The sequence below is a fragment of the Furipterus horrens genome, unplaced genomic scaffold, assembly GCF_987537825.1.
Source record: "Furipterus horrens unplaced genomic scaffold, mFurHor1.1.pri manual_scaffold_7, whole genome shotgun sequence".
NCBI classification, from domain to species: Eukaryota; Metazoa; Chordata; class Mammalia; order Chiroptera; family Furipteridae; genus Furipterus; species Furipterus horrens.
The window spans coordinates 36,172,680-36,188,913 of record NW_028327177.1 but is presented as its reverse complement, the minus strand read 5'-3'; the positions used below and the strand labels follow the sequence as shown (position 1 = coordinate 36,188,913).

Below are 16,234 nucleotides of genomic sequence, written 5' to 3'. Positions count from 1 at the left end.
CAATCATTTTCCTAAATTTGTGCTCTAAAATAATGTTTCATGACATTCATTTAAAAAATCAACATTTAGTTTTCTTTACTTTCATTTCTTATGGAAATATTTATTACCCTTCAATTTAAAGTCTAATGTCAAGAAGTTAATTCAACCCTGAGAATAAAAATCTAAAATATTCCTTCGAAGGATGTATATTTTAAAGTTTTAGATTTAAACATATAGGAGCATAAGTCATGCTTGTGGCCTCAGTATTCCTGCTCTTCTGGTGTCACCACCGAGAAGTGGTCCATCTCCCTTCTCGGATGGAACAGGCAGTCATGTCAGAGCAATGTTAGTGCCAGCCTGTGTTCTTCCAGCTGAGTTTAAAAATTCTCTAGTACTCAGGCTAGAATTCAGAGGATAGCCCTACTTAGCTGGTATTATGAGTTGTCTTTAAACCAACAGTTTATAACAGTTTAATTTTGTATTTTACATGCCTCGATTGATCAACAGAAATGTCTAACAATCTGAAAAGCTCTAGGATGATTTGTTGCTTTTCCAACACCTCCTTTAACTTGGGAAGGGAAGATGATTTCTTAGAACGAAGCTTACCTGTGAAGCATATGTAAAGATATGACAAGCTGAGGCTCATTAGTAGTCTGAGAACGGATAAGTTTGCTTTTCGTTTGCGCAGCAACAAGAGTGCCGTCGGACAAGGAGAAACGATAGATCTGACTGAAAGCCAATCCTTGTCTCAGCACTGTCAGTGAGCAAGGAAACAGAATGCATGTTTAAGAGAAACATTGGGGTGGGTGCGGGACAAGACATAATACTAGTAATAAACTTCATTATGTTTAATATTTTCCGACCAATAGTTAAGAGTTCTAAGTAGTATTTCATATTAAAACATTACACATTTTAAAAGCACTTCTATTTTGCACTTAGAATAGCAATAAATTCAATATATTGTTTTTTAAAAATAAATTTTAGACCCTCAAACTATGTTCTTTATAAAATCTTCAGTACCATGGTAAAACAGAGTGTAAACAAACAACTTAACTAGTTCAAAACAAGCTTTACAATGATTTAAAATGTTAGAAAATAATGCATAAACATGATACCTCTAAAGGGTACAATCTGCCTTTCATTTCCCTTTAAACTAATACAAATATTACAGTAAAATTTATGACAATAAATATATTCTCTAAATGTTCATCTTAGTTACATACTATTCAATCCATCATCTCATACTACTATTCCCCAATTCTGTTTCTCAGTATACAAGAAGCATTACTTCTGTGGTTAAAACAACAGGAAGTAAAAGATAAACAATCAGAAAAATCTTTTCAGAGAAAAGAAGGCCAAATAGAAAACAAACAACAGAAGTACAAATCTTAGTGACATGGAATTGGTTTAATGTATCAATAAAGAATCAGGTATTTCCATTTTCAAGGCACTAGAAAATATAGCACAGATCAACTGGTTAAAATAATTTCTCTTAAAATAAAACTTCGTGATTTATCTTTTAAAATAACTTTCAAAACTAATACTGCATATTAAAAAAAGAATATTTCGATTGAGAAAAAGTAGTCACGTAATATAATTACCTCTTAAACCATTTTAAGATGACTACCATGTTTTTACCAAAAAAAATCCTCAGCACAAATTTTGTGGGGTGAGTAGCTAGCCCCAAAGTGACCAAACACAGTCACCATTCCATAAGGATGGGGAGAGAGAGACAGACTAACAGCGGCGACACATGGTATATATTCTTGTTTCTTAGTAGAATCTCGCTTTGAGCACTTTCGCTACAGAAACCCCCTCTGCACCTTGTTACCTGCAGTATTTAGGTGCTACATTCTGGCCTCGACTGTCACATGAGTTATTCTGACGTGGCAGCATCGGAAATGAACTACTGTCCATATGTGTATCTGCCTTCTACAGTAAGTATGTTCCCAAAAGGTAGCATAAATATCATCTTTACAATTTCATGTTTCCCATGGCTTATAATTTCAGAATTTTATCTGACCTTGGATGCAATCCTTTAAGATTTTCCATTTCCATTTGATCTACATCAAAAGTGTTTACTAAGTAGACCTGTGTAACCGTGCATGTGATGCATTTAGGAAGCCCTTCATTTAAACAAGGTCCTCTAGTAGATTTTTATCCAATGCAAATTGATTACCCTCGATCTTATCTACTTTGTACATTTAGATGAAATGTATTTCATATATTTCAGAATTTCCTTTCAGGGGGTCCCATCTAATGAACCCCAGCATAGTGCCTGGTGCATCTATCTAAACCCTTTTGTAAGGAATCAGAAAGCCACAGAATTAAATGTAGGGCACTGCTACACAGGGCCCAAGGACATGTTTGCTTATGGTGATCTCTTATGTTTTGTTGTTACTATTCTTTTTATTTTAAACCAGATCTGGTGGAATGGTATTTATTCCTATCAAATATTGTTTTTTATTTCCTCTTTTTCTTTTTAACTTTATGGGTTTATTTAAAAAGAAATAATGATAAATAAGATAAAATGGACAAATAAGATGAAGAAAAACTAAGGGAAAGGAGAGAGGTAATTGTGTGCACTTTTCATTAGCAATCTTAAAAGCATAACATTTAAACATATAAACACTACTGGTAAAATGCCAAGGTCATAGATGTACATTGAACAAAGATGACAAACTAAAACTCTGTTTTCAATAATGAGTTACCATTTTTCTCTGCAAAAATGCAGACAATTTGCCAAATTGAGTTAGAGGCACACTGGTGCCTCCCTGGCAGCCTGGCCACTGTGGCTGTGAAACCCAAACCTCTGAACGAGCGCACCCTGCCAGGACATAAGGTGTCCATGAGGAGGAGAAAGTTCACCCTCTCCACTTAGTACTCAGGAAGTGCCAAGGAGAGGATTTTTTTCTTTGATTTCACCAATTTAACAAAAACTCAGACTGTGCTTAAGGAAAAGTGATTCTATGCAAGATCTGCAGAGTGACTGGCAGGACGGGCCTTGGGTTAACGTCCAGCGCTGACACTCACTAACTGCTCAGGAGCCGTCATTTCCCCTGCATCAGCCTCCCTGTCTACAGCAGGAGCGTCACAGCCTCTGCCTCACAGCGGCCGTGAGGACCAATGAGATAAGGGAAAGGTGAATAATGCCAGACAAGACCAGGTGTGCAATAAGGGCGGCTATTAGCACTGAAATGTGATGCTGAAGTCTTGGGTTTAGTTCTAGTTGTCTTATTAATTCATTGTATGACCTCAGCCTGTCACTTCACCTCTTCGGCCCTTTCAGAAACATTTGGGTAGCCTTCAGTGGTCACCTGGAAGGAGGGCTTGGAACCCCACTGTCACCTCAATCAAAAATTCAAAAATCGCATTTCATTCATCTTTCCAGATTTTCCTTATGATTCAGATAACATTTCTTTTCCTATTAGATGGTACCTTACTGCCTTATACATCTAGAAGCCTTAGAACCAAAGACAATGACCTCTTTCCCTTTCCTTTCACCTGTGAAATTATCACATCCAAATCTATTTCCCTCATCACACTCTTCTGTCCTACAGCTTCTATGAAATCTTCCTTCAGATGGCAAGGCCTCCTGGGTGAGGTGATGCAGATACACAGGAACACAAAGAGTAACCAGACCCAAGTCTGCCGCGGTGAACTTCTGGAATCACTGTTTCAGAGAAAGCTCCCAAGGACGCATTTAGCAAAATCAAGTTTAAGAAAAATATCCTTTGGCGATGCTTACCTTCATGATGATGCCTCTTGGCATAGGACAAAGACTCCCCCTCGTGCTGTGCATGGAACTTCTGAATGCACCTTCTCACCAAGTCCTCCCAGCCCGGCTTCATGGCTGCCCGCATGGTGCTCGTGTCCAGTGATGTGATCTTGCCTAGTAAGCAACAGCAAGCATTACACCTACACACTCATCTATTATTTATGGAAATAATTAAATTTTTAAAAGATAAAAAAATTATTTATTTAGAAGAGTACATGGATTAAAAGGGTAGACAGTGAAAATAACTGTCTCTCCCTGTCCCATCCTCCAGCTCCTCAGCGCTTTTACCCAGCAATCACCAGTCCCAGCATCGTTAGCCTTCTAAGCACATTGCTTGCGTTGATAAACATGTAAGCATTCTAAAATGATTTCTTTGGTCTCCTTTGCAAAGAAAATTTACCTTGGAGATCTTGGCGAGTGGTAAAACTTTCTGATGAGGGAAGAACCGGTCTTTCCTTCATGGGGACTCTCCTTGCCACACAAATCAGGCAGGACTGCAAATCTTCAATCGCAGACAGTTAGGGTTATCACATTAGGCTTTTTAGTGATTCAAACAAACTCAAGTGTAAATCAATAAGGCAGAGAGTGACAAAACGCTGTGTACCTCTGCTTTGCACTGGCTTCATTCTCTTCTCCACTGAAGTGGGAAGCAGCTGGGGAAAGGGAAGGCGCGTGTGTGTAGGGTGAGTGGGGCTGGGGGTAGGGCTGAGGATAAACTGCTGAAGCCACACGATACATGTGATAAAAGAATATCCACCATACTAGTGTTAGGAACCTGAAACCAGCCGCCCGATGATGTAGAAGAATGGGATCCTTTCTTATTAAACGGCTGAGAGTAACAACCGGTTGAATTCATAATGAAGTTGAGAAATAATGAAAACCAAAATCTGATACACTGTTTGTGAAGGGTTTGTCTCTTGAGTTTCATGTTTACCACAATACTGGAAGACTAGACATACCTTCTACCAAACTATGTAAGTATCCTTATGATGGCAATATGCAACTTAAAACAAAGAATATAAACTAAATCTAGACGGGCATCACAAAATTAAATGTAATTTTCATTCTCAACATAACAAACACTAAATTTTGAGCACTTACTATGAGATGGTATCTGTCTAGCTGCTTTTATAGGCTACCAATTCATTTAATCCTCTTAACTCTAGTAAGTAGGTACTAGCATTATCTCCATTTAACAGAGAAGAAAAGCAAAGCATAAAGTTTAAGTAAGTTGCTTGACCCCATACATAACTTTGGCTTGAACCTGAGCAAACCATGGCTCAGAGACTCTACGCATATGCTATATTGAGAGTTACCATCCAGAATCAGATTTTAAATGTCCAAAAATGTTTAAATATACAACAGCAAAAGAAAAGTTAGCTCGGCTATACCTTTTCTATACTGCTTTAGGATTTTATCATAGATGGATGAATTAGCAGTACTTACGCTGCTGCATAAAGGTGAATAAAAATCACTTGACATTTAATACTTACATACAAACATAATTTTGAAAAACTATCATCTATGACAGCTCTATTACTTCCTTTCTAACACAATTTAAATTAAAATTAATTACATAATTAAAAAAAATAACACTAAATAACTAGTACTTAATGCCAGTCATGGTTCAGGCATAGCCATGTAATCCTTATTACATTCTCACACGGCTATTGTTGACTTAACAGGAACCTAGACTTAACTTGTGTTCAGAAAGCTCAAGGAGTGTGTCTAGAGTCGGAGTTGGTTAGTGGCTGAACCAGGGAGGGGTTGGCCTGCCTGATTGTAAAGCCCATGACGCTTCTGTTCATTGGTGGTCCACAGTTCTTCCCCGTCTGCTACGCAAGCAGGATGCACCATTCAGCACTGTCTCATATTACAGAGTGACACTCAGCTGTGAATGGCTTGCTTGGAGGTGTAGGGGTGGACACTACATCAGCTTCTCTTTAAGGGGATGAGCCTAAGAGGTTTTATAGTCTGAAACCCCCTCCTTTCCACTCCCATCTCTATCCTCCCTTAAGTATCATTGTATTACCCCAGATTGTGGACCCAGCAGCCACGGATAAACTATATGGAATCCATTAATTCCTTGAAAGTACAGTTGACTCTTGAACAACATGGATTTCAACTGCACACGTCCAACTTATATATGGACTTTTTTCAATAAATTCATACAGTACTATACATTTACTTTTTCTTCCTTATGGTTTTCTTAATAACATTTTCTTTTCTTTAGCTCACTTTATTGCAAGAATACAGAATATAATATAAGTAATATACAAAATATATGCTAATCAACTATTATCAGAAAGGCTTCCAGTCAACACCAGGCTGTTAGTTCTGTTCTGGGGAAGTCAAAAGTTTTACATCAATTTTTGACAATACAGGGGTTCGCTGCCCCTAACCTGAGTTGTGCATGGTCCACTGTATATGAGAAATGCGGTGTGTACCATGGGCATTTTTCTAGGGCTGTGGCCCATAGCATGCAACAGGTGATCACAGGATACTCAAGAGGTTCAACTACTAACAGGGCTGCTCTAATAGGGTAGCCACTAGCCACATGTGGCTATTTAAATGTAAACTTAATAAAATAGAAAATTCAGTTTTCTAATCGCATGACTGGCATTTCAAATGCTACAGGTAGCTAGTGGCTGCTGCACTGGACATTGATGATACATAACAATGCCTTCACTGCAGAATATTCTATTGAGTAGAGTTGTTTTAAAGACTTAAAAATTAAATTTATCATAAAAATTCTTAAGTAGGTGAAAACAACAATGGGAAAAAAATCTGCCTCTAATTTTGGTTTTTTGCACGACCACTAATTTTAGATTAATAAGTGTGAAGAGCAAGAATAAATACATGGCTATATAAAATACCGTAGAAATTTTGCCCTACCTTCTCCTTCTTCTTTGATGGACTTTGGCTGAGAGACAGCAAAGCACTGCATAGTTTCATATTTCTGATGTGCTTCCTGGTTATCATGACCTTCCTCTTCAGAATCGGGTAAAGGTTTTACCAGCATCCGACAGTTGAACGTATGGCTGTTCCGCCTGGGAGGTTCGCCAGACCAAGAGCCCCCATTCACTGAGCAAGGCAAAGCAATCCAAAATTATAAAGAAACAACATTAGATTCACTACTGCCAAATTGAAATAGAAAGTGTATAGCTATTTTGTTTTTAAATGCTGTTGATACTTTTCTAAGTTTCCTAATTGTATTATTGGTAATTATATACTGAACCAATTACTGGAGGGGACAAAATTCTTGGGTTAATGTTTCAACAACTTGAGAAAATTCTAGGTATTTTCAAAATGTCTTTTTACTCTTCACTCTGACCCCTTCCCTCCAAGTTCAGACCTTGACTATTTATTACCAGAATACTATAGTTCTCTATTTTGGGGTTTCTCTCACTTAGAGTTCTTGAAAATTTAGTTGAATCTACTTGCATTCCAGTTTTAGATGTTATCCCCTACTCAAAAATCTGTAAGTGGCACCAAAGATAGCATGTGTTAAACTCTTTAAAAGGATTTAGACTTGATGTAGTCAGGAGTATGAAGGCCATTCAAACTGATAAATCAAAATCTCACTAAGAGCCTCCAGCTTCTCCATCTAAGTAGATCTTTCACTCTGTTCATCAGTTTCAGCACCCAGTCCCACATGGTTATCTTTGTTCCTACCGCCCTCTCTAAAATGTCAGGCTGCCTCTTTTTCTCCCACCCAATGTGCTCCTGCCCTGAGGCTGAGATCCTCTATATACTGAACCAACTACTGTAGGCACCCCACATTGCCTCCTCTTACAGATCTTTCTTCACTAAAATTTTACAGAAATTTCAGTGTATATTCTGTAACATGGCTGAGGCTGAATTACTCTATTGTCTTCTTTTTTGTTTCATGCATAGTTCCTCAATAAGACTGAAAAATCCTTGAGGATACCTTTATTTCTTTTCAAGTGAAAAAGTACTTCGCATCTCTTCTATTTTATTAGCAATACTGAGAATAATTAATTTTAAGAATTAAAGGGTATTATGTATCACCAGGTCAATTTCCTCTGAGAAAACTGTCCAAAGAAATGTTCACCACAGAAAGAGCTGGAATCAGGACTTCTAGCCAAGATGGAGGCATAGGAAGACACGCTTCGCCTCCTCGCACAACCATAAGAAGGATCACAACTAACTTCAAAATAAAATACAACTAGAACTGCCAGAAAATCACTCTATGGAAATCTAACCACCACGGATTAAGGGAAGAAATATTCATCCAGATGGGTAGGAAGAGCAGAGATGGGGAGCCGTGGTGGAGAGGAAGTGCTGTTGGTGGCGGCAAGGAAGTGACGGCGGCCAGCGGAACCAGTGGTCTCACAATCACCTGTGGAGGATAAAAGCTGGGAGGGACACCTGGGGAGCGATCACCAGCTCCAGGCCAGACTGCAAAGCTCAGGGTTCCAGCGCCGGGAAAATAAAGCCTCATAGCTTCGGACTGTGAAAACCAGTGGGGATTAGGGTGGCAGAAAAAGCTGCCAATCTCTCAGGAGAGTCCATTCAGAGAGCCCTCATGATCCTAGAACATATATAAGCCCACCCACTCTGGGAACCACCACCAGGGCAACAGCTAGAGGGGCGCCAATCACATATATGGTAAGTGGCTGAAGTGACTGGAAATGGGGTAAGTGCTGAACAAGTGGCATTGTCCCCTCTCTGAACCCTCCCTCACATGTAGCACCACAAAGCAGAGAAAGGATTGCCCGGTCCTGGCAAATACCTAAGGCTCCAATCCTTACAACATAAGAGGTATACCCAGAAAGGATGTCAAAGCAGCTCTATCTCATACACAGAAACAAACACAGCGAAGCTGCCAAATTGAGGAAACAAAGAAATATGCCCCAAATGAAAGAACAGATCAAAACTCCTGAAAAAGAATTAAGCAAAACAGAGATAGCCAACCTATCAGATGCAGAGTTTAAAACACTGGTGATAAGGATGCTCAGAGAACTCACTGAGTATGGCAAACACATAAGGGAAGAAATGAAGGTTGTATTAAGTGAAATAAAGAAAAACCCACAGGGAACCAACAGTAAAGGGAAGGAAGCTGTGGTTCAAATCAATAATTTGGAACATAAGGAAGAAATAAACAGTCAACCACAACAGAATAAAGAACTCAAAAAAAATGAGGAGAGAATAAGAAGACTCTGAGACATCTCCAAATGTGCCAACATCTGAATCACGGGGGTGTTGGAAAGAGAAGAGGAAGAACAAAAAACTGAAAACTTATTTGAGAAAATAATGAAAGAAAATTTCCCTCATTTGGTGAAGGAAATAGATATACAAGTCCAGGAAGCAGAGAGTCCCAAACAAGTTGGACCCAAAGAGGACCAACCAAGAAACATCATAATTAAAATGCCAAAGTTTAAAGGTAAAGAGAGACTCTTAAAAGCAGCAAGAGAAAAGAAGAGAGTTACCTACAAAAAAGTTTCCATAAGACTATCAGCTGATTTCTCAAAAGAACTTTGCAGGCAAGAAAGGACTGGCAGGGCTCTCTCGCTGGGTCTCGCACTTTCTCTGGCTCTCTCTCTCTCTCTCTCTCTGGCTGTATCACTCGCTCTCACTCTCACTCGCTCTCTCTCTCGCTCGCTTTCTCTCTCACGCCCCCCCCCAAATGTGGCTTGGTGAAGGGGCCTTCTCCATACAGATTAAAGAAGCTATGTTTTTCATGCGGTTTTAAGAGGGCTCTCCAGACCGCTTTAAGAGGCTCTTGTCATGTGGTTTTGAGAAGAAGAGATCCATGTGGTTTGCAGGAAGAAGGCAGTTTACAAGGAGGCTGAGAATCCACACAGTTCTTCATTAAAAGCAGGAGGGCACCCTGGTGCAGAAAGTACCTCCCCAATCAGATTTGAGTGATTGGCAGCTATTAGTAAAGCTGAACTGTGCCTAGGAAGTAGGAAAATGGTGTTTTCAACTTTTCCAAGGCTGGCCTGGTTTGGTATGGGGAGGCAGAACTATGTGTTTTTGGGTATTTTAAAGAACAGTAGACTCAACAGCAGAAATCTGCAAATAATCTAAATCTGTTTAACTGTTAAACAGTTCTTTTTGTTTTCACTAAACTCTAGTACTGAGAGTTGTAATTCTGGCAGCAGGCAATTGGGCCCATAACTAAATGGCCTGTGATCGGAACAGCCCAGAGGTTCTTTACACTCTAATCTTTATCACTTCCTTTCTTCCTTCTACTCACTTTGGGCTTTGTTGTTCTTCTTCAAGTTCCTTTAAGTGTGAAGTTAGATTGTTTATTTGAGCTTTTCTTCTTTCTTGAGATAGGCCTGTAATGCTATGAATTTTCTCTTAGGATTGCTTTTCCAATGTCCTACAGATTTTGGGTTGTTTTGTTTTCATTTTCATTTGTTTCAAGGTATATTTTGATTTCTCCCTTGATCTCATTGTTGTCCCATTAATTTTCAATAACATGTCATTTAGCATCCTTGCTTTTGCATGTTTTCAGTGTTATTCTTGTGGTTAATTTCTAGTTTCATAGCATTGTGGTCAGAGAAGATTGTTGATATGATTTCAATTTTCTTAAATTTATTGAGACTTGTTTTGTGCCCTAACATGTGGTCTGTCCTAGAACACATTCCATGTGCACTTAAAAAATATGTATATTCTGCTCCTTTGGGGTGAAATGCTCTAAAGATTTTGTTCTGTGATAAAGCATTTTCATTATTTTCTCATATTTTTCTTTTTCTTTATGGCTGAACACACTTGATGAGTTCAAGCAACGCGAGTGATTGAGCCTTGAAAAATCACCATTACTTGTCACAGTAACTTCCATCTGTTTATCAGTTGAATTAATGTTAGCATCTCCAGCCACATTTTGCTATACAACTTACTTGTTAAAGTTGATCTATGTCATATTGTGACCAGTAAAGTGAAGTGATGTCATTCAGTGCAGGTTATGACTTCAGACTTATAATATCTTTTCAAGTCAGTTACTACAATACAAAAGGGACAAGACTAAAGACGCACCTTGACCAGTGCATTTGTCCTATTGATACAGTTCCACACTTAGTTGTTTGTCATTAATTAAATTATATCACTATCACACAGTTTTATTTATTAAAATGTCAATACTGCTTAATTTTGTACACAGAACTGTTACATATTGTCCACTGCATTTATGGAAGTTTACTGTAGATACTGGAACATGAAGCACTTGTTCTCAAGAGCTAATTGGTTAAACCTCTTCCCACCTCCATGTTTAGTGACATCATACCAATAGCTTAAAATTATCATTTTGGCATATTTATAATGTGGAAACTGGTAAATGGTATCAAATCCCCTTCCTATTTATTTCCCATAGCACACTGTTGCTTTAATGTCCTCTGGGAATATGGGACATTCAACATTAATACAACTATGTGAAACTTGGGAGTTCAATAAAGTCTCTTCATCATGCAGTTCTAAATGCAGAGCTTCTGTATTTCCTATTTTTTTCTTCCCCCGTTTGGAATATTATTTGTCCAGATAGCTGAATAGATTTATTTCTTCTTTACATTTAGTTATGCCTAAAAAGCAATTAATCAGTGAAGTTTTTCCTAATCATATTATATAAAAAAATTTTTCAGTGTACACATATCTAGTAATGATTTTCCCAAACAATATATAGATTTGTTTTTACTCAGTAGCAGTTAGCTCTCTCTAAAGTATGCCTTATTGATTTGCCATTTGATTACTGTCCATAAAAAAAAAAAAAAAAGAAAGAAAGAAAGGACTGGCAAAAAGTATTCAGTCATGAAAAGCAAGGACCTAAAAATCAAGATTACTCTATCTAGCAAAGCTATAATTTAGAATGGAAGAGCAGATAAAGTGCTTTCCAGACAAGGTAAAGCTAAAGGAGTTCATCATCACTAAGCCTTTATTATATGAAATGTCAAAGGGACTTACTTAAGAAAAAGATCAAAACTATGAACGCTAAAATGACAACAAACTCACAACTATCAACAACTGAATCCAAAAAATAAAAACAAAACCCAATAAAGCAAACCAGAATAGGAACAGAATCAGAGGTATGGGGACCATTTGGATGGTTATCAGCTGGGAGGAGGGAGGGGGAGAAATGGGGAAATGGTGCAGGGACTAAGAAGCATAATTGGTTGGTACAAAATAGACAGGGGAAGTTAAGAACAATATAGGGAAGGGTGAAGACAAAGAACTTATATGCACTATGCACGACCCATGGACATGACTAAGGGGGGTGGGATTGCTGGATGGAAGGGGGGTACTGGGCAGAGGGGAGCAAAGGGGAAAAATGGAACTGTTATAACATAATCAATAAAATACACTTAAAAAAATAAAGAAACTAGTATACATGACCCATGGACATGGACAACAGTGTGGGGATTGACTGTGGGAGTGGAGGGTGGGGGCAATGGAGAACAATGGGGGAAAAATGGGACTACTGTAATAGAACAACAATTTAAAAAAATGAAGATTAAAAAGGGAAGCATAATTGGTGGGTACAAAATAGACAGGGGGATGTTAAGAATAGTAAAGGAAACGGAAGAGCTGAAGAACTCAGATGCATGATCCATGGACATGAACTAAGTGGGGGGACTGCTGGAGGGAAAGGGAGCAAGCAAGGGAAAAAACTGGGGTAACTGTAATAGCATAATCAATAAAATTTACTTAAAAATAAATAAATAAAAAGAGCGGAATCAGAATCAAGCCTAATTCTCATTTGGGCATTCTCTTCCTTACTGCTCCTTATTTTTTATCTAAAAAATATGAGGACCAGTAGGGCAATGAAAGAGGGAATCAAAACTGGGCCAGGCTCAGATAAGCTAATGCACTCTCAGAAGTCACTAATTAGAAAGTACCCAATGGGACAGCTAGGTGTTACAGCAAATGCAATGCCAACCGCAGTGCCAGTGTAGAAGAATAAAAATGGACATAAATGCTAGACAGAAAAAAGCAATATCAAGTTAACTGCAAGAAACTATTTTAGAATTACATAAGGAACCAGAGCTAACTTTACATGTTAATGCAGACTATTGGGAAGTGAGTTTCACCACCATCACTCTTATAAGCTTATTTACATAATGAGGACCACACAGAGTAATCAAAGAAATGAGAGTTCTTATTAACCCAGGTTAATAAGTAATTTGAAAGTATTAAAGAACTACAATATAAAGTAAGGCAAAGAACTCGTGATAGTGAATTAATAAATCATAGGTCCTTTGAGGAAGTCATAAAATTACTGAAAGGATTTGGAAGTACTAGTTACTTGAAATAAGAAATCACATTTTCTTGTTTATTTACTAGAGAATATAATAGAAGAATCTCACACAAGTGTTCATATGTTCAGTATTACTGCTGTAGTCACTTTGAATAAAGGGTTATCATATCTGGGAAGGTCAGCCAAATGGAATCTAAAAGGACTTTTTCATATTTACTGTGGTAGCTATAAGACTGTCTAATATAAACAGACTCAAAGGAAAAAAAAACAAATACTTGCTAACTCAGGACTTGACCTTATTTTCACTTAAAATATGCACTTCTTTTTGTCTGTGAAAATATTCTTAACATCATCAGTTTAAGTGAGAATATTAAAAGAGAACCACTTAGTAAGTGGGAACAGCCATACTCCAGAGCAGCAAATAAGGTGGGCCCACGCTGTGAATCATCCATTTTAAAACATGGCTCTTAATAATGCACGTAGGATAGCATCTCCAGCGTGAGTGAGGAAGTCAGGAATCTGGAACAGGGAGGGTGGCTAAGGAGGCAACACCTGATGAAGTCACCTGCCGAGTCCGTAGTCTGTGAAATGGAAGAGCCCGCTTAGGGCTCTGGGGCTGAGAGCATCTGAGCCCTCTATACACCACTTGCTCCTTAACATTTTATTTTTAAAATGTTGTGTATGCCCACGTACATACTTGTTTCACCAGCTGGACTTAAAATAAGTTGAATCTCAAACTTCTCAAGACCTTCTACTTCTTAGTCATGGAGAAAAAGGACAAAACAGAGTCATTGGCACTGGATAGAGTGGGAGGCAATTTGGCAGCTTCTTAAGTAACAACAACAAAACAAACCCCATGAAAACAGTTGCCATGAGTACTTCCCATCTGAATTATTTTCATGTATTTTAAATATAGAACCAAAATGAGCAATCAAAATCAATGTCTGCAGATGTCTTTTTCTCCATTACTGCTAAGCTTAATATTAACACAAGCATCTCTATATCCCCTGCTGACATAGTACTATGTTACCCCTCTAACCAAGACAATATGTGCAGTTGGGGAGGTGGGGGGAGTGAGGAGAGAGCCAGCAGACAATTCTTTACCTATAGACTTTGGCAGCAGGTTTTTTACAAATTCAGTGTGGTCCCCAACATGCAGGATGCTATATACACTTTTGTTCATCAGCTCCTCTTGGTTATACCTTAGGTATTGTGTCACATTCTCTGAAACAAACACAACGTTGCCTTCCAGGTTCACTACAAAGAAGAATCCATCAAGGGCCTAAGAGAAAAGACACATAGTCATAAGCAATTGTTAAGAAGGGAACCATCCCTTTAAGAGAAACATATAATTCACACATGGATAGAAAAGCTCTCTCACCCCCTCCTAGTTTTCAGAAACAATTAACACATTTTATGTTGTTGAAATTACTCCATCTTAGTAGGTGGGAGAGAGCCCAGATCAGTTTCTTGTCATGAATTAAATGACAAACATTAACTGTTAATTTATCAAGAAATAATTATTGCCAAGTAAAAGTGTACAGGCGTTTATCTGTATTTTCAAAATGAGACTGATGTACTCAAGAGGGACAAGAACGACTTTTATGTTATCAACCCAATACAAAGTAATGTTGTTATACAGTCTCTTGTGTAACGCAGTGGAAGGGGTCATTGATATTTTTCCTTCAGTTTAAGGATAAATGCCAAAATTCCACCACCCCCCTCCATTTTACTACCTTTAAAGTTGCCTGGGTTTAAATGAAAAGAATTGCAGATGATCTCCGACCTTTAAAGAAATAGCAATCCTTTATTGTTTGGTGTATATGGGGAAAGGGTCTGAGAAATCTGATGTGACAAACTAATCTTCATTGGGACCTAGGCATAGATGTGGCCAGCACTGCCCTGAGACTCCATGTTTTTGGAAGGGAATTGAGGTTTTGGTTTATAACAGTGTGGACTGGAAAGTTAACTAATTGTGCCTTTCTATGGTACTTGTTCTCCAGACTGTCCTGATACAGGTTCCTAAATCACCCAAACAACAGTAGCATTTTCCTATAATGGGTACATAGCCTCACATCTAGGATCATTCAAGGAAATAAAGATATTAATGATAGCTATTGAGCATGTTTATGATGCCTTAAACACATTTCATCATTTTACTATTTACAGTTCTGGAAGAAATTTACAGAGTGGGAAGAAAGTGAGGCTCAACGTTGCCTAGGGATTTGTCCAAGCTCTTTCAACCCGTCAGTGGCAGAGTCAGAATTGAAGGATGCTGCACCTACCTCCATGGGTCATGTTCTCGATGAACGCAGTGAGTGTTCTACCGCAGCATTTACCCCAGTCCCTTTCTTAGCATGTTTGCCTCAGTGATGCAAAGGCTGGGAGTTCAGTGTGTTTCTCCTAGTTACTCTTCCTTTCCCTTTTTGGTGCTTGCTGTCAACAGCCCTGTCAGGTGAGTGATCAGGACTAGTAAAGGCTTGATAGTGATCAGGCATACCTGGAAAGATGGCCACATGGTCTACCCAGTGTATGCCACACTTTCTCCTTGCTATGTATTTGTGACTGTTTTTAATACGCATAGTACATGCACATACTGGTATAACGTGTATGGATGGAGCATAAAGTGTTTATTTCTTCCCCTAGTTTTGTTTTTTCCTTGTTATTATTTAACAGGTTCCTATTTTGTGAGCTTTCTTTGAGCCCAGTTCATCTTTAATTCAATTTTCATCACAAGACTAAGAGCTCTCTCAAATTAGAACTGATTATAAGGTACCAGTGAAAAACTCCCATCTCAAAAAAAAAAAAAAAATCAATACCACTTGGTTTTAGTTTTTCTTAAATATTTTGTCAGGTTTTACAAATAGTATAAACCATATGGTGGGCAAAGCAAAACTATATGTAAATTGCCTTCCAGAATAGGTTTGCACCAACTCTTGAAAACCTTGTGTGAGTGTGTGTATGAACGTGTATCTGTGAAGGGCGACAGGAAGTAAGTCAGTTGATTACCTATGCACCAAGTGTCCTTTTAAGCTCTCTGTTTTAGATACATACTCATCAGGAATTTTCATAATTATATGACGTATAGTTCACTTTTGAAAGTGCATGTAGCTTCCTACTGCTTTTGTGCCCTGGTAAAAAGACTGATTTGTGGCTTAATATAACTGAAAGATGAAATTGTTTCATCTTATAAAACTGTGTTTTTTTTAAAGCTCATTACGATATGCTGATGAAAAAAGCTGACATTTGGTTTTGTTGCT

At 38.2% G+C, this 16,234-nt stretch overlaps 1 protein-coding gene across 2 annotated transcripts in view; it reads right to left on the bottom strand.

Moving 5' to 3' along the window:
• The window catches only part of NCOA2 (nuclear receptor coactivator 2), a 192,010-nt gene that overhangs the window by 44,951 nt on the left and 130,825 nt on the right, over positions 1 to 16,234 (bottom strand). For both annotated transcript variants that reach the window (XM_090283589.1, XM_090283590.1), the window contains exons 5-9: positions 14,079 to 14,256; positions 6,653 to 6,841; positions 4,158 to 4,259; positions 3,728 to 3,871; positions 586 to 733 (exon numbers count right to left, since the gene is read on the bottom strand). In XM_090283589.1, coding sequence (XP_090139715.1) covers positions 586 to 733; positions 3,728 to 3,871; positions 4,158 to 4,259; positions 6,653 to 6,841; positions 14,079 to 14,256 — 761 coding nt within the window. The remainder of the gene's footprint in view (positions 1 to 585; positions 734 to 3,727; positions 3,872 to 4,157; positions 4,260 to 6,652; positions 6,842 to 14,078; positions 14,257 to 16,234) is intronic.